The 19,458-nt window shown below is 43.4% G+C and overlaps 1 protein-coding gene across 2 annotated transcripts in view; it reads right to left on the reverse strand.

Annotated features, from left to right (window-relative positions):
* The window catches only part of MITF (melanocyte inducing transcription factor), a 187,715-nt gene extending 169,349 nt beyond the window's left edge, over nucleotides 1-18,366 (reverse strand). The window contains exon 1 of one of the 2 annotated variants that reach the window (XM_075004955.1): nucleotides 18,072-18,366. In XM_075004955.1, coding sequence (XP_074861056.1) covers nucleotides 18,072-18,283 — 212 coding nt within the window. In that variant the 5' untranslated portion in view covers nucleotides 18,284-18,366. The remainder of the gene's footprint in view (nucleotides 1-18,071) is intronic. The other variant, XM_075004956.1, reaches the window with a different exon arrangement.
* Between the last annotated feature and the right edge of the window lie 1,092 nt (nucleotides 18,367-19,458).

Genomic DNA, 19,458 nt, shown 5'->3' on the forward strand with positions numbered 1-19,458 from the left:
TTGCTTTGAAGGACAGGCCCATAATTCAGAATGATCTGGACAAACTGGAGAAACGTTCTGAGGTATACAGGATCAAGTGTAATAAAGACAAATGCAAAGGACTCCACTTATGAAGAAACAATTCTGCGATTCATTAAACAAGAGTGGTGTGAGCTATTCAGCGCTCATTAGGTCTCAGTTGGAGTACTGTGTCCAATTCTAGGCACCACATTTCAAAGAAGATGTGGAGAAATTGGAGAGGGTCCAGAGAAGAACAACAAGGATGATTAAAAAGTCTAGAGAACCTGAGCTCTGAGGGAAGACTGAAAGAACTGGGCTTGTTTAGCTTAGAAAAGAGAAGACAGAAGGGACACGACAGAGGTTTTCAAGTACCTCAAAGAGGGTTACAAGGAGGAGGGAGAAAAATTGTTCTCCTTGGCCTCTGAGGATAGCACAACGAGCAATGGGCTTAAACTGTGGCAAGGTAGGTTCAGATTAGACATTAGAAAAAAAACTTTCTAAGTGTCAGGGTGGTTAAGCACTGGAATAAGTTACCTCGGGAGGATGTGGAATCTCCATCACTGGAGATATTTAAGAGCAGGTTAGACAGACACCTACCAGGGATGGTCTAGATGGTGTTTGGTCCTGCCAAGAGGGCAGGGAACGAGACTCTATGATTTCTTGAGGTTCCTTCCAGTTCTAGCATTCAATGACTCTACAGATTTAGTAGATGTATTTAGTATAAACTAGCAAACCTCTCTCCCTCTCCTGCCTCCTTCATAGCTTACCATCGTGGTGGCAAAAGACAAGAAAAAATGATTGTTCATTTCACATTCAACTTTGCATTTTAGCTAGCCAGAATGGCACAGCCAAGGCTACATCATACGGATCATCTCATAGAAGATAATAAATGTATGTGGTACTGACAGCAGGAATCAAACATCAGCTCTTAAAGAACATCTCTTGTTCTAAGCCCCATCACAAGAACAGCGATGCAACAGGTACCCGAGAGTGAAATGCTTCAGGGCGGGAGAGGCATACACCACAGGCATTTTAATGGAAGGCTCTCAGCTCTTGCACAGTGCACCATCTTCTTGACCCAAAGCACCTTCACTGAAACAAGCATTCAACGCCACACGTGGGGAAAACACACCCTGGTAAGTAAAAAGGCACAAACAAGAAGGCGGGAGAAAATACAAACCTGAACTTCCAACAGCCTTGGTTTGGCCCATGCTTATCAACAGGCAGCCTGTGAGATTCCAAGCTGAAGGTGCTGAAGTGAATGGGGCACAAAAATAATCACCCAGGATTCCACCCTAATTAACTATGACAGATTCAGTTAAATACGCCGAGCTGACTACAACAGCATTTAGAATCACAAGATGGTTGGCTGTGTTTCTGTGTTCATCTATCGATGGACTAACTTAACCCTGCACCTGTATGGTTCAAAGGGAAGATAAAGATCATTTGATCAACAGTATCAAACTCAGGTCACTGGAGGTCTAACTAAAATTAAAACTGGTACCATGCCAGACAGAGACAGAGGAGGTCAACACACACACTCACCACTGCAGAGTTAACATGGCCTGCAGAAAAGCCACACTGAAACACCTCAGAAAATGAGCTTCTGGACAGACGACCAAGAGACCACAGCTGCTCTAGAACAATCATCACAAGACCCTTCCGAAGGAAGGCTAAGTAATAGATACTCGGATAATTAAAAGGATCCTTCACAAGGCAGTTCTCCTTAAGCAAGCCGTAACTGTTGCCTACTTATGACAGGGAAGTGGGGAACATGAATGACTACAATCATATATAGGAAGGTTAGATCACCACAGTCCCTTATGTAATCAGAGATACACATCTCCTAGAGCTGGAAGGGACCTTGGGAGGTCATCTCATCCAGTCCCCTGCCCTCTTGGCAGGACCCAGCACCATCCCTGACATCTGTTTGCTCCAATCCCTTAATGGCCTCCTCAAGGATTGAGCTCACAGCCCCGGGTCTCCTTGTTTCACAGTGCTAAGCACTTGTGAAGGTACACAAGAGGCAGCCAGGAGCAGCCTTCCTATGCTTTAAAATGGAGACCTATGTCCTACTGACACAACATAACTAACTCTGGGGCTTAAGCGGAGCATAGAGCCAAGGGCCCTCTGCACTGGAGTGACTTGAGCCCCTTAGAATTCATAATAGAAACCAAACTTTTGACTGTTGTAGCTAGGCTTTTGTATGAAAGAGCTGTAATATCATTGCCACCAGACTTACTTCAGCATATATAAGGATCTTTGCAATAGATAGCACTGTTCCATGCACCTCTGTTTTATTTGATGTACACGAGAAAGAGTGGAAAGTCATTGCTCTAGGCCAGGAGCATACAGCATGTAGCTTTACCGCCATTCAGAATCAATAGGTCTGACAATATAGCTTTTGCTGTAAAATAAATTCTCTCTCTATGGTCAAGACCCAAAGCCCATTGAAGCCAACGGGAGCCCATTCACTGACTGCAATAAGCTACCAATCAGGCCCTATGTACAATGCTAATGCATTCACCACCTTGGTACCCAGGTGCCACCACACTACCCAGACATCAGTTGATCACTGGCAGAATAGCTTTACTGCTGAATTGAACCTGTAACTTGTTTTAAACAGTCAGAAACAGACCAGTCATTATATAAATTTCAAAGAGAGATTCTAAAGCAATCAATGTTCTTCCCACACACACACCTCAAGCATGAAATAAGATTTCATAATTTGCGTAAGTTCAAAAACCTCTTATGCTTGAGTCCCATCTTTTCCTACAACTCCTCACCAATAATCCACTCACATATGGGCATCCTAAGCCTCTCTTCCTCAAACTCTCTAGCACTCCACATCACTGACCTTGAAGTCCTCTCAAACAGCAAATTCACACAGTTCACCAGCTTCTAGATTTTCTTTCTTCTCTTGATGGCTTCCTGAATTTATGTGCACCATGCTGTAATGTCAAAACCACAACACCTCTGAAGAAACTTACCCACCCCCAACCGTGCAGTAATTCAGGCCTCTTGGCTCTTATTTCCTTGTGTAAGCTTCACCCTCAAAGATTTTAACTCTTATTTCAAGACAACCCAGAATTCAGGGTTTTCGACATGCCACCCTCAAAGTTCTCAACCACAGTGGGGAACCTTTTTTTGTTTGGGGACCAGTGACCCACAGAGAAGTCATTCAGGGGCCACACACAAGAGAGAAACACAAAAAAAGATAGACACTCATCTCACTGAACGTGAGGTGCTAGGACTCCTCTCACATTTCCCCACAGGGCAAGCACCAAAGCTAAGAGACTTGCCACAGGAATGAAACTCAAGCACCAGCTTGCTTCACCGGGCCAGGGGGCAGGAGCCCCGAGCCTTATTGTCAGGCCAGATCAAAGTAAGATGGTGGCCAGTCCAGCCTGCAAGCCATAGGTTCCTCATCCTCATTCTGGACAGTTACCTTTTTGTATCAGATGGTGATAGACTGTAAGATCAGAAGGGAACACCAGATCATCTAGCCCGGCCACCAACAACCCACCCCACAACCAACAATACAGCACCTCATACACAGGTTATCTTGTATTCCAAACCCACTCTGCACAAGTTTAACAAACAGAAGCAGCAACTTAGTGGAACACCACCTTGCATTTTTTAGAGCTGCAGTAAAAAAAAAAAAAACAAACAGCAGCCTGCACTTTACAAGCAAAAAACCACCCAACAACTGTTCCTAACAATAGTCTTTGTCAGATAAACTGACAGCAGAGGCATGCCCCTAGTCTGGCTGAGGTTTTGGGAAAGGCAAATCTCCCAATCTGAATGAATAAAGAATGCAAGTATGCCCTCTAGAGTGAGCAGAAATCCAAATTGTGACATCTCCAGGGAATCACGTTGTGGGCTACAGTGTTCCCAATGAACTCTTCCTGTGAGTTGAAGGCTGCAAAAAAACTTGTTTTTTGGCCTGCTCTTTTGCACAATGCAGCTCCCGCTTCATGGAATTCCACCTCTCAGCATCATCCTGTTTCACTTCAAAATTCTCTCAGGTTGTACCAGTGTGTGATTAGGGCATGCTGAACCTTTCAAACAGCAAAAGAGGGGGAGTGGTACTGTTTTCTGTTCTGAATTTCTACTGTATATTGCATTAAATTATTCTGCAGGGCTATTTGCTTTGGAAGTTTTCCTTGCATTTGAGCATTCATGTAAAAAGCTCTTCCCTCACTTAAAAAACCTTGAAAAGAAAGTCAAGACAATAAAATACATTAAAAATCTGCATGAGACAAGTTTAGCCAGGCTCTGCTGATTCACCCACTGCCTTTCCATTTAGAACACCCCAACGGCGCCTTTTATCTTCTCACTAGCTTTATTGTTTTCCCTCCCTAGGTTGAGCCACCATTGATTCCTGTGCCCCCCTTTTCCTATTCTCCTGTTCCCTGAAAGCTGAGCACTTGGGCGGCTTCCCAGGAGAAATTCAGGTGCCACCCAGCAGCAGAGCATCCCATGCCTCCAGCATGTGTTTCTATGGGTGGTGCACATACACAGATGCCTTGGTGCACATAACAAAATGTATTCCATACCTGGAGGATTTTAAATAAAGGTGTAAACACTGCTCCTGACCCCACAAACCTGAATGTTCCCCCGCAGCTTCTGCTTCAGTCTTCCTGCCCTGAAACAGCTCCCTGTTTGCTTTGACTCCACCTTACTCCCAGTGTGTGCTTCACTGCGCTACCACTGAGGTAATCACGACAATTTTCATTTCTATGAAAGGTTAGAAGGGCAAGCACAACAGGGTCCCAGCCCTTGGTGAGCCTTTTCAGCATTACTACAATATTTGCAGTAAATATTTATCATTCCTTTACTATTCTTCTGCCTCCTTAATTCAGACCATGCTAGTTGTTCCTATTTCTTTCTTTTAGTTGCAGCCCTTCATTCGAGTGGCTCCTATTCCTGCGTATCCCATTAGATCCAAAACTCTGCCAGGTCCTTATCTGAATCCTAATGTATTTTGCTAGATTTTAACTACTAGCAATGTGACTCGGAATATAAGCTGCAAGTAAAGGCCACCTCAGCATTCTGGGTATCACAGGCAAGCTTCGATAGACTAACACTTAAGGAGATAGGATTTTTAACTAACCCCTAGAGCTGTGGGATCCATGACGCCAGCCACGAGGGACTATTTGTCTAGTTGAGTGTGCCTAACCAGCTTGAAAAATAAATATATGTTAAAGGTAACATGACTAGTTTACTATAGGAATAGCCACTATAGTAATTACTGCTTCAGAACTAGCTGGATATCATGGCCCTAGAGATCAGAATAGCACCTACAGAACCACTGAAGTCTAAAAGAGACCTAGTCACAGAGAGGTAGCCGTGTTAGTCTGGATCTTCACAAAACAAAAAAGCAGTCCTGTAGCACTTTGAAGACTAACAAAATATATATTGTGTTCTTAATTATGAGCTTTTGTTTGGGCAAACCCACTTCTTCATATACTGTCCGGGAATGACATCAAGCCAAACAGAAATCTGTTAACGCTTTGTCCAAGGTTTGCCTGCACACAACAAAGCTGCATTTGTACATGGTTTTGTCTACACTCACCTGGAAGTCAACAGCTGATAGGCAATTTTAGGTATGCCAGTTGTGTACCTTTAAAAAAAAAAAAAACCACCGACTTTTCAGCAATTGACTGCCGTGCCTGTCTTCATGGTAGAACATCAACAGGAGCACTCCTCCCATCAACCTTCCTTAATCCTCACAGCTCATAAGGAGTTCCGAGGTTGGCATTGACCCCAGAACGCACCAGTTCACCCATGCACAAAACGGTGCCCTGGAAGATCAAACCTGAGTGGTCCATTTTCTATGATGCGTACAGATGTAGACACCATGTAAAGTTCCTTTCCTTAAACTGACCAGTAGAAATAAGGCTTGCATGCATATAAACTGTCATTTTTGTGTGAAAGTGAGTATGCAAAGAAAACTATGCTGGCACCTCTGCACACCTACAAGTTAATGGGTGCTACAGGTAACTTTGAACACGTGACCCACGTTGATCCTTCTTCCTGGCCCATATATCTTTATTTATGTTGTTCAGTTCTACTGATTAGCCCTGTAATTATGTTTTAACTCTGCTGCATGATTGGTGATAGAGGGCCAGACTGCCTGACATGGTCTGGCTGCTGTGCATTATGGCTACTTCATAGCACTTCAATAAAGTACCAGAGAGGTAGCCGAGTTGGTCTGTATGTTCAAAAACAACAAGTAGTCCTGTGGCACAAAAGTCCTGACGAAGCAGGTCTTTGCCCAGGAATGCTTACGCTCCAAAATATCTGTTAGTCTATAAGGTGCCACAGGACTTCACTTTGATAAAAACAACCTAACTAGCTGGTTAACCCAGGTTTGCAGCTGCTTTGCATCCCCAGAGCACACTGATAAACCTGGTCCATGGATATTTTAACAGGCTATACAAAACTGGGACGTGATGCTGTACTCCCTATTCAGGGAGCTCCCTCATTGACTTAGATGTCTCTGCTGGTAAAGACTATTTATGTGGAATATGAAGTGCGCATTCAACCCTTTAAATTGCATTTTATAATATCCCATTGTTTCTGATCCTTCATTGCCCCCCCCACAATTTTTTTTTATTTTCCCCAACATAACCTATTACATAATGTACTAATATGAGCTCCTCTTTGTCCTGTATTGTCTCATTATACTGTACAAGCAAAATCTTCATAGGAAATCTTTTTTTAAAAGAACGTCATGTTGTTAAAGGCTATGACATGCACTTTTAAGATGCCCATGTGAACTCCTAAGGCAAATTTTATTTTTCTTTACACAGCGTTAAACGTAACAATTATCACTTCATGCATTTGTCACTTCATGCTTGAAAAAGGTAATTGGATACGGCTGCAACACATTTCTGTGCCTCAACCAGCCAGCTCTAGTTCCTCAGCAGCTGCTACCAATGTGGGAGGGGGGACCCTCTGTAGCCTGTTTCTGTATGATCGGTTATCAATACCAGTGGACTGTCTTGAATCTTTGTCAGAAAGTTGGATAGAAAGATGCAGATATGACTGAACAAGTTATCAGAATGTCGTCACTGGTTACAATAAAATATGAGCTAGAGGTAACAAGCACTTAAAGAGATTTAGTGATTAATAAAGGGCAGCTGAACTCCTGCAGCATACAGCAATACACATGAGAATGTTTTAATATTAGTTTCTACTCCTAGCAATACTATAATTACACTGAAAGGCCATGTATTATCAATATAAACTTTATCCTGAAGGATCTTAATGTGTTCTGAAAATGAGTGATTTATCAGCTCAGAATTTGATTCTCATGGAGTCCTGGAGACGTCAGTAAGTTGTAGCCATGGACCACTTTACAGGATTTGGTCTGTAAACACATAAGGCATCAAGAGAATCACTTCATCATGCATCTCCGGGTGCAGAACACATCAACACTGGACTGGGGCAAAAGGTGAAATTCTGGTCAAGAACATATGGACCAAATTCTGCTGTTCCAAAGGCACCTTGGAATCTTTAATGCCTTCGCAAAGCAGACAGGTTGTTGGACTTTAGGATGTTGTCTGAAAAAAAGACCCCCTACATAGTAATCTGCAAAGAACTCAAGTTATCTATGAGCAAAAGGGCAACAAGCTAAGCTGACCCTGCCCGGATCCCGGCCTTTGATTGTAGGGAGTCTATATATTTCCAATCAGATGCTTAGATGAGTAATCTAGAATTCTACGGATATGCAAACCAAGCAAGAGTGTTCTAGGAATACATATTAATGAAGAACAAAATATGTTCCATTTACTTGCATTGGCCCTATGTGGAAATATCATTACCCTGCAACTGTTCCAGTTTTACTGCATTGACCACTAAGGAACAAGTCAATAACCTAGTCTAATAATAATATAATGCAAGGTGACAGGTTTTAGTATAAAGTTAACTCTTGTGACAGCACCTAACCACACAGCCTTCTTCTGACAAGGCTACCTGAGTCAGCATGAACCATAGAACACTAGGACTGGAAGGGACCTCGAGAGGCCATCGAGTCCAGCCCCCTGCCCCAATGGCAAGACCAAGCACCATCCAAACCATCCCTGATAGACATCTATCTAACCTGTTCTTAAATATGTCCAGTGATGGAGATTCCACAACCTCCCTTGGCAATTTATTCCACTGTTTGACCACCCTGACAGTTAGGAACTTTTTCCTAATGTCCAACCTAAACCTCCCTTGCTGCAGTTTAAGTCTGTTGCCTCTTGTTCTATCCTCAGAGGCCAAGAAGAACAAGTTCTCTTCCTCCATATAACTCCCTTTTAGGTACCTGAAAACCGCTATCATGTCTCCCCTCAATCTTCTCTTTTCCAAACTAAACAAGCCCAATTCTTTCAACCTTTTTTCATAGGTCACATTCTCTAGACCTTTAAATCATTCTTGTCGCTCTTTTCTGGACCCTTTCTAGTTTCTCCACATCTTTTTTGAACTTCAGTGCCCAGAACTGGGCACAATACTTCAGCTGAGGCCTAACCAGCGCAGAGTAGAGCAGAAGAATGACTTCTCGTGTCTTGTTCACAACACACCTGTTAATGCATCCCAGAATCATGTTTGCTTTTTTTGCAACAGCATCACACTGTTGACTCATATTTAGCCAGTGGTCCACTATAATCCCTAGATCCCTTTCTGCTGTAGTCGTTCCTAGACAGTCTTTCCCCATTCTGTATGTGTGAAACTGATTGTTCCTTCCCAAGTGGAGCACTTTGCATTTGTCCTTATTAAACTTCATCCTGTTTACCTCAGGCCATTTATCCAGATCATTTTGAATTATGACCCTATCCTCCAAAGCAGTTGCAACCCCTCCCAACTTGGTATCATATGCAAACTTAATAAGCGTACTTTCTCTGCCAATATCTAAATCGTTGATGAAGATACTGAACAGAACCGGTCCTAACACAGACCCCTGCGGAACCCCACTTGTTATACTTTTCCAGCAGGACTGAGAACCATTAAGAACTACTCTCTGGGTACAGTTATCCAGCCAGTTATGCACCCACATTATAGTAGCCTCATCTAAATTGTATTTGCCTAGTTTTTTGATAAGAATATCATGAGAGACCATATCAAACGCTTTACTAAAGTCTAGGTATACCACATCTACTGCTTCTCCCCTATCCACAAGGCCCGTTATCCTATCAAAGAAAGCTATCAGATTAGTTTGACAAGATTTAATGAGTTTTAATCAACAAGGATAATAAAAATCAGGCTATTACTTTGCATGTTAAAATATATGAATATCTAAAATAGAAAAACCATCACCTATGGACAAAGTGTAGGGAGCGCTAGGTAAGTTCCAGTTTTTCTTGTAGTTTTGACATATCAGATGGTAATAGAGACTGACCTCAGTCAACATGGAAAGTCAGTATTTTGGAAATTAAGGAAAAAAGGTGCAGCTTTTTTTTTTTTTTAAAATTAAAAAGTAGTTTCATTTGACATGCAGGGACAAATGTAACATTTCCCCCAAAAGTTAAACCTATAGGTTTCTCTCTACACGTTATTCATATCCAGAGAGCAAATATATTTTGAACCTAAGTGCTCTGCAGATCTCTGACTTTTCTTATTGACGTTTTAAATTACAGGAACATCTGAGGAGAGGCTACATCGTGTCAAATGTAAACAAAACATTAAGAGAGAGACATTCCCCTTTGGGCTGTGAACATGACCTTCTAAACGTGAGTGAATGTAAACTGATGCACTGTGCAATATGAAGCCAGATTCCGCGCCACCACTTCTATTCAGCGTGCCCTCAGCAGCATCAGACCCTGGACACAAGTCCCTAGGCTGCTGGGAATTTGCAAGAATCTGGTCAATTTCATGTTGTTAGAATCCAAACAGAGAGTAAGAGGAGGAAAAGTTAGGGAGATTTTCAGCTATCATGAAATCAACCAAATTTGTGCCAGGAGGAGGATGCTTGGGTTTTTTAAATGAAAAAAAAAAAAAAAAAAAAAAAAAAAGAGAATCTTACAAGTTGTTAGTAACCTATGTTCTCTAAGTTGCATAGTCAGGCACTCAAAGGCTGTGTCTACATGACATCCTAACCAGGAAGTAAACTATGCAATTTGCGTAGCTTATTTTGAATTAGACTATTTCGGCACGTAGCACTGTTTAAGCGGTGCCACATGCTGAAATAAAGGGCTATTTCTAGGCATCCCTGTAGTCCTCCTGTGATGAGATGTACAGGGATGCCAGAATAGCACACCCATTATCTCAAAAACTGTTTCAAGACAGCAAGCATGTTTCTTAGACGCAGGCAGCTACTTCAGGATACCACTGCAGCCCACGATAGATAGTGCCCTTAGTGTAGACATAGCCAAAAACTGGCACGTCAGATTCATAGCTGCCTTTGCAACCTTAAGTCTGCCCACTTGTGCTTTGATCTTGGAAATTAAATGAGCCAGGTGTCGGTGGGGAGGCGGGAGGAACACATCAGTATGTTATCATTAAAGACTGTATCCTATACATAATATATATATACCCTGCCTCTTTCTCTTCCCCACTAGATCCTCTGGTGGCAGGACTGGCAGCCTGCTCTTAGAATGTATTCTCACTAATTTGGCAGTCTGCCTGAGAAATGCAAGTAAGAGGGGAAAAAAACAAATCATCTTTAAAAGTTACATCACAGTAGAAGCTGAACAGAATTTCATGGAACAAAGAAAAGGCACTGTAGTATCCTAAGGATATGCCCCCTGCCAAATCTCAAAGGACTTCAGCAAACAGTGGAGGTTTGGTACCTTCTCAGAAACAAGGTCACAGGAATCTTGTACAATGGACAAGATCAGGCAACCTAAATAGAAGCATCACCACCAGCTTTCTCTAGATAGGAAACTATCAGATTTGCATGGGTTCTTAATTCAGATAAGGTGTGTGTTTCTTTTCAAGTAAAAAGAAGAATGCACATCTTTCATTTAATTTTTTTAGAAATAGCAGGAGGTTTATTCTTATTTGTTTTGAAAAGGATTTAAAAGTTTTCCATTTAATTTTTTAAATGGGAATTCAATCAAGTATATTGTTTTCTTCACCCTATAACTCTTATTCACTAAGCTTTAAACAAAAAGGGCTATAATCAACTTGGCTTTCAGTAACATTTTCTTCATTTTCCAACCTTGAGCATTAAATTAACTGTGCCAAAATACAGCACCACTACAAATTTCTATATTTTATATTTTAAATGGTTACACTTTCTCCAGATTTTCATGTCCCAGTTACAATCACTCATCTTTGTATAGCAGTTTGAAATCTGATGAAAAGCACTCTGTAAAGCTCAGAACTGTATTATTAAAGTACATTTATTTCTGTTGTGTTTCCAAAATAAGTAATATATCATGAAATTATCTGGCGCTAAGATTCTCTGTTTAGTAATGTGGATTTTCAGTGCAGTGGAAAGATTGTGTGACAAGGGGACCTCAGCAACCCACCCTGAGACTGTCACCTGATGGGCAGATCTTATCAGCACCCACCTACCCACCTCAAGGGCTGCCCAAGCAACCTGTCCTGCTAAGCAACAAGTTCTGATCTCCCACAGAAAATGCAGAGAGTTGGCATAACAATCCCCAGAAAAGCAACACAAAAACACTGAAAACAACTCACCTCTGGAAAGCTAAGTCACAGGGACTTGACACAGAAGCCGAGATCAAGACCCCAAATAAATCGCTCTCACTATACATCAAGTTTCTACAGAGTGAGTTCCTAAGATTTTTGCCCCCTTTATCAATGAAATGGAGATATGCACAGCTTCTGTCACCACACACACCGCTAATAATTATTTACAGTGGCTTTGATAATAAACATGATTTTATTAAGTATAAAGTAGGATATCAGTGGATGCAAGTAGTAACAGATCAAAGTAAGTTACTACACGAAAATAAAACAAAAACACACTAACTAATCCTAATACACTAAGAAGTCATTACAAATCATAAATAAGAATTCATGTGAGAAATTAAGTGACATCCTTCTCAGGCCAGAGTTGACCTTTATTTTTAGATGGATCTAGCAGCTTCTCTCAACCCTGTCAGAGTTCTTTTTGTTTTTGAGTATCCTCTTGGGGTAAGGAGCAGCCTCTGAGGCCCCACTGAAGGCAATCATTGTTTGCTTCCCATTGCTTATACAGAATTTCCCTAGAGCAGCAAGTCTTTGTTCAATTCTTCCCACTCCGGCAAAAAAAGTACAAAATTTGAGATGGATTCCAGCACCAGGTTACATGGTCACATATCTTGTAGGACCAACCACAATCCAGGCTTACAGGAACAACAAGACTAGTCACAGATCATTGCCTTGAGCACCCAGCCATTAAGCTTCCTGAGCACTGTTAATAGCCTTCATTAGCACATCTAGTTACATAAATGTGTTTGTACTTCATAATTTTAACTTGCTATACAAGACTGATATGTGCACAAAAACAGAATACACATTCAGGAGATTATAAGCTCTTCAAAATCCTCATGCTCCAATTTGCATAAAGCATATTTGAATTATGCAAAGTCAAAACATATTTCCATAAAAAAATAAAGTCACAGCTTCCCCCACCAAGCAGTTTAGTCTCTCACAAAAATATTATGGGAGGGATCCTCAAAGATACACAGCACTGGCCTAACTCCGCTCCCATTTAAACCAATAAGACCAGTTATTCCAAGGCTGAGTGCTTGGAAATCTCACCCTGTATGTTTCAGTCTATGTGCACTTTACTTTCTTTTTGTTAAAACTATGTTAATATTATTTTCTACAGAAAGAAATACCTTTCAGAAGTGGTTTCAAATTTCTTCCTCTGAGAAGCACTCCCCCTCCCCACAACACTGAGACTGCTCCTGGATGTAAGCACACGTGACCCGTTCTAAATAAAGGATATTTTCCACTTCTTGCACAACTGGAACAGATATAAACTGCCTGAACAAACTGCACTGCAGAACTCTACAAGAATATAAAACACTTGAAATAAGATCCATAAATAGCAGTAATCTGAAAAAAAGAACAAGCACAATATTGAAAATCTTAATCAAGTTTAAATCTAAAACACACTGCAAAATTAATTTACAAATTAGATTTTATCAGAGGAATGGTAAAGAACTTTAGAACAGTCCTGTTCATTTTCCAGTTAGTATTCTCTACAAAAATATGTACACCAAGGTTTGGGTTTTTCCTAATTAGATACTAACCTTGATAATATACAGTGTTATAAAGGGACAGAAAATTCGTTTAACTGGTCACTCATTATCCAACACTGCGAGCAGCACAAGAGGACATAAAATAAGCGAAGAACTGAATGCTGGCTAGATGCGAGATACTGATTTACATTAATATATATGTATTATATCTTGACTATCTACAGCAATGATAATTTTGCAGAAACAACTTCAGTAAAAGTCACAAATTAAGTCTCAAAGTTATTTCTAATATAATATGCATTAGCTCCTTTTTAAAAAAAAAAAAAAAAAAGTCACCCTGCAAACTGAGTTTCCATCAACTTTTTTTCCATTTAAACACAGTTTTCATTGCAGGATGATTCTTAAGAAACTCTTTCACATTCAACAGTCTATTATCCAAGAACTCTCAAATAACCAGCATTTTAAACATAATTAAAATTTAGTTAGGTTTTCCATACATATGCTATAGTGAAAGTAGATACAAATGCAGTGTAAGCTCACAGTGTACAATACTGTTATTTGTAAGTAAAGCACTCTGCATACATCTGTTTGTTTCTTAATATCTAATCTTGGTTTTTCTTTAGTATTACCCATTGCTAGGCATACCTCTCTGCCAAACATTCTGGACAATTATCTCCCAGTCCTGGGGCTGCCAGATATGAAGAGTTTGCTGTATCACTTCTGATCTTTTTCTGCTCAAATGTGAAGTAACATACTCTGGGGAGAGGGGCGGGAGGAGAAGCTTGCAATTCTTGCTGAGTGCAATTTTTATGAAACTGAACTGATCAGCTACAACAGTTGACAGTTTGCAGGCCTTCACTGTACCAAGCATATAAACAAAATGGACTTGTATTACTGGGAAGAAAAAGAATCTAATGGACCAATCCAGTCAATTTTCACTGTTCTTAGCACATCTGTATCAACATTAAACTTAGATTATCAGCAGCCCTTGTTGTTATCCCCTAGGTTTTATTACCCTGACTGTAGACCCTATCTAGGCTAGGCTTTTAGTCCACCAGAGACTCTGCTTCCTGCATTGGCCTGGCCTGCCCCGGGCTCTGCACACTGCAGGAGACCAGGGCTACATGCTGGACTAGCTGTGTCAATGCCAACCTTATCCATTCTTTCCTGCCAAACAGATCCCATCCAGGTTAGGTAATAGTTATTCTACCTGAGGGCCAGTGTTCCCTGTAAGCTAAGCACTTGAGCGGCCACACAGAAGAGATGCAAATGCTCCCTGGCTGATTAGCTGAGCACCCACAGCTGCCCACGAGCAGCACCATATGATTCTATTGGATGGTGCACACATCCACATTCCACGGTGCACATAAAATTTATTTCTCACTTGGATGGAAAAAATTAGAGGAATCATTGCTAAGGACACTCTCATGCTGCAGAGATGTAGGGTGTGCAAGAAAGATTCTGCATGTTTCTGCTCCGTCACCCTTCCTGATGAATCTGGACATGAAGCTGCTGGGGCACATGGGGGCGTGGTCCACACTGCAATACCACCATGATTTGATGACTCCATCTCTGTTTCTTTGGACACAGATAGTCCCCAGAGCTGGCATGCCAGGTGCTTGGCTCAGATGAAGTAAGTACCTGCACTCAGTGACAGCAAGCTGGCTGACGCTCAATGCAGGTAAACTAGATATAATGCTGGTCAGTTTCAGGAAGCCACTGAGAACATGGTCATGATTCCCAAGTAGATTTGCCCTCTTCAGCCTCACAAAGGTTCACAGCATAGGAGTGCATTTACAGCCCAGAGTCCTGGAGGCTTAAAGAACTGTATTTGCATTGGGGCGTGTAAGATGGGGAAGTGAAAACAATTCACTTCAGCTCAGGAGCTAAACCCTATATTCCTCGTTCTGACAGCTGAAACAGACTAGAGTAAACTCCTTCATATCCGGCAGCCTTGGGACCAGAAGGTTGCCAGATACTCATATATTCTGGCTAACAGAGGCTAGCAATGCTTAGCACTAATTGAAAAACAAGATTAGATATTAAGAAACAAAAGTGTATGCAGAGTACTTTATTTACGAACAACAGTAGTAATGTACACTGTAAACGTACACTGCATTTGCTGTATTTATTTGTATTTACTTTCACTATAGTGTACCTATGGAGCACTTAACAAAAATTTACTGAGCTTAAAATGCCAGTTATTTGAGAGTTCCAGCTGAAAGAATGCCAGATATGAAAAAAAGTGTGCTGTATAATAACGTACAGCATGCTACACAGGACAACTCTTGACAACCAACCAAAACTTACAGCTGGTCATTTGATCACTGAGGAGACAGATCATAAGAAACACTAATGCCCTATATGCTGCTCCAATTTCCAGGTGCAATTTAAGGTGTTGACATTGAACTCTGAAGCCCTGTATTGACTAGGTCCTAGCTACACGAGAAACACTTGTCTCCACATATACCACCACAGCAGTGGATCTAAATTCAAGTCCTCACACTATAGGTGGGACTTCACTGTGCAGTCAACACTGCTCACAAGTTAGCTTAGCTCAAGCGAAAGCAGCCATGCTGCCAAATAACACAAGCTGCATACAGTGGCTGAGTTAGCTGCTAAGGGTGTCAGGCTAATTCAAGTTTTAGCATGCATCCAAACAAGTCAACATAAAGTTAAAAGCATTACTACATTTAGCTAAGGGGTTGAGTGTGTGGACATGGCAAATAAGTTATAACTCAAGCTAATGACAATGACAACAAGCTCCAAGTAACCCAAGCTTGGATGTTAGTGGCAGGGCTTCACTGGTCCAAAAGAAGTCAATTTTTACTTAAGCCGGCAGGGCACAGTTCAATATCTATGTATATACTTGGACTTTGAGAGACAAGGAACATATTTCTAGACTTAATAAAATTGGGATGACTCCACTTAATATTCACTATGCACTATTATGTGGAAGTGTCTAAAGAACACGCTTAAAATCTGAAAATAAGTGAAACTAGATGCTATCAATAGGCTAGATTATACATGAGATACACAGATGGCAAAAACATTTCATTAGAGAGCACTGTGATGAGGATGAAAGATTTCTTGTTGACAAAGCATCTTGGAAGAAAGTCCACAGAAGAAAAAAAAAAGAAAGACTTTGCTGACAGAGTAAAACATGCCAGGCCCACAAGGGACAGATGACTTGAACTACTAGATGTGTTTGCTTTCTTCCTCCAGGAGTTCCTAGAAGAAATAAACGCCCTAATACAGGTCTAAGAGGACTGGGAACATGCTGAACAAGCCCATAAGCTGTCTAAATAGCATAACAGATAGAGATGATAATATAGCAGGTAACTGTGGTAAACACCATTGCAAGAACTTGACATATCTATTCACAAGTTTAAATTCATTCATTGATTTCAAGTAGCACAATCAGGCAATAAACAGCACCACCAATCCTTCCAACACCTCTTTAATTTAGGGTTGATTCCCAAATTGTGCACTGCACCTGTTTCATGTACAAGTGTGAAATGGTGTATTCCCAGGTACCCAGCTTGGTCCGATTAGCAAGTATGATTGCTTTTGCACCCCAGAAATAGAGGTCAAGGATTTTCAAACAGCAGAAACAGCTATTATTCTCCATCAGTGTTGCATGCTCATTTATTTTATCTGCTGATGTCTTCTCCTTATTCTTCCACAAACTTATCCAATTTTCACAAAACAAAACAGCGGTCCTGTAGCACTTTAAAAACTAACAAAATAATGCATTAGGTGATGAGTTTTCATGGGGCAGACCCACTTCTTCAGATCTGGAAAGAGTGTTAATTTTGTCCAATTTTATGTAGGTGAGCCCACCAGAGCACTCTTAACAATCCAGCTTTTTCAATCATTTAGAGCACTACTACAGGTGCTGGTCAATCTCACTTTGTTTTTTATTTTCTTTATGCACAGTCAAGCATTAGTGGTAGCCTGGGCCTCTCCAAGGACAGTGATATCCTTTGGCCGGGACTGGATAATGCCCAACAATACCCTTTACATAATACTACACAGAACTTGGACCCTCCCTCTCCCCACAAAACGCATTCTGAACAAAACTGCTATTATTACAGGAAACGCTAACTAAAAGGCTGCTTTTATGATCCCCAACTGCATAGGATGTTTCCTTTCAATATATTTTGTTTCGCCTTTACAAATGGGCTGATTCAGCAGTGCAGAATGCAAACAGCAGACACATGGCTGCCCAATTATTCCCTCGGTAACAATTTTCAACCAGAGACGTGGTTTAAAAAAAAAACAAACCAGCAATCCACCCCACCCCATGACAAATAACCTCCCCAGATCAGGGCACCCCCACAGGGCTTCACCAGTCCACCTTGTCCCTTAATTACCAGGCTACCCTTTGCAACATTTCCCCTGTTTTGACACATTGTCTCATGCTGTGTGTCAGTGACAGCCTACACGCTCCTGCCCAGAGCTCCAGTGTGCTCAAATGCAGGCAGGCCCTGTGATTTCAGGGCACAGGCAGCACCCCAGGGGCACTGCCTGGGGGGGAAAGGAAGGCCCTTCCCCATTCCTACCCAGGGCCGAAGCAAGAGGGTGGGCATCTCTCCTGGGAACAGAGAAGATGGGAAAGATGCAGAGGAGGGGAATAAAAGACCACCAGAAAACTAGAAGGGCAGGAGGCAGAGGAAGGGAAGGCAGAGAGGGGTGGGAGTGGAGATGAGGAATGGACAGGAGATCCAGAAAGGGGGCAGAGTGAGTGGGAATGGACAGGGTGGCGGGCACAGGAAGGGGACAGAAGAAGAGGCGAGGGCAGGGGCGTAGGGGGCGCAGGGACGGGGAATGAATGGGGTCGGGGGCGCAGGGAGAAGGCAGAAGGGCTGAGGATGGGGACGGGGGCGGATGGGGCGCAGGGAGGGCACCGCGCTGCCCCACCTGCTGGCCAGGGGCTGGCTCTTCAGCTCATAGTAGGTCTTGGGCTCCTCGTGGAACTCCTCGCCGACCTCGAAGTCCGCCACGATCCCCGACTCCGCCTGCATCCTCCCCGGCTCTGGCAGCGAGAGGCACCGCGTTGCGCCGGTGCTGCCCGGCGGCGTGTGCGAGTGCGCGGCTCGCCCGCTTCGCCCGGCTGCCCGCCCGGCCGGCATACGCCCCCGCCCTGCCTGGGACTTGTAGTCCGCCAGGGGGCCGGGCCGCCCGCCTCCGCCCGCCCGGCGCCGGGCCCTGCGCACTACAACTCCCGCCAGGCCCGGCAGGAGGATGCGGTGGCCGGGGCGGGGAGCTGTTCAGCGAGCGCCCGGCCTGCCGCGCGGGGCCTTGGCTGGTTTGCGCCCGCGCCGCGCCACCCCCGTGGGGGTCCCGCCAGCCACAGCGCCGCGCAGTGCAGGACAGGCCGCTCCGGGGCCCCCAGCCGCGGCCGCGCACACCAGGGAGGGCGCCGGGAGCGCGAGGTGCTGGGCCCCCGCATCGCCCGCTCCGAGGGGCTGGCTGCCTTGGGGTCCCCGGCCGCTGGGGGGGAGCCTGCCAGAGGGGCAGTGCGGGCTTGCAGCCCCCGGGACCCTGCCCAGCTCACGGCTGAGAGCCGGGGGCAGGTGATCCCTTGTCGGGGGCGGTAGGACACGACCCGAGGTGCCAGCCGGGGGTGAGGCTGAACCTCTGGAGCGCCAGGCGGCCGGTCTAGCGGCGCCCGAGCTTGGCCTGCTGGCTCGCGGCTGCCTCACCCGCTGCTGGTGTGCAAAGGGCGTGTGATTGGGGGGGGTTCCCCCCTCAGTCCTGCAGCGTGAAGGCACCAGGGTGTTACTTCGGCCCTCCTACAAAGGGCCTTTAAAACTTCCATTGCACGGTCTCCTGTAGTGGGGTCTGCCTTCTGGGTCGTGTGCTGCAGCCAGGCTACTTCACAACCCAGTCGGTGATGGAAACTGTAACAGAGAGAAAGCCGGGCTAGGCGATCTACTGTCAAGACGAAAAAGCAGTCCAGGAGCACTTGAAAGACTTAACAAAATAATTTATTCGGTGATGAGCTTTTAAAGTGCTAGACTTCTCCTCAGCAATATTGGAGCTCGCTTTTGGGGTGCATCACACTGGGATGATGAACAGGATAACAAAAACAAAGGCAAAATCCTTGTGTCAGGTGCTACCTAGTTAGTTGGCTTAGCAAGGAAAACATTGTGTTGCAGTACAACGTGGTTAATAACAAGAAGTCCTGTGGCACCTTACAGGCTAGCAGATATTTTGGAGCATAAACTTTGGTGTGCAAAGACCATGAAAGACTTCATTGAAGCAGCTGTTTGCTGATGAAAGTTTGTGCTCCAAAATATCTGTT

Source organism: Carettochelys insculpta, chromosome 11 (assembly GCF_033958435.1).
Source record: "Carettochelys insculpta isolate YL-2023 chromosome 11, ASM3395843v1, whole genome shotgun sequence".
Classification (NCBI taxonomy): Eukaryota; Metazoa; Chordata; order Testudines; family Carettochelyidae; genus Carettochelys; species Carettochelys insculpta.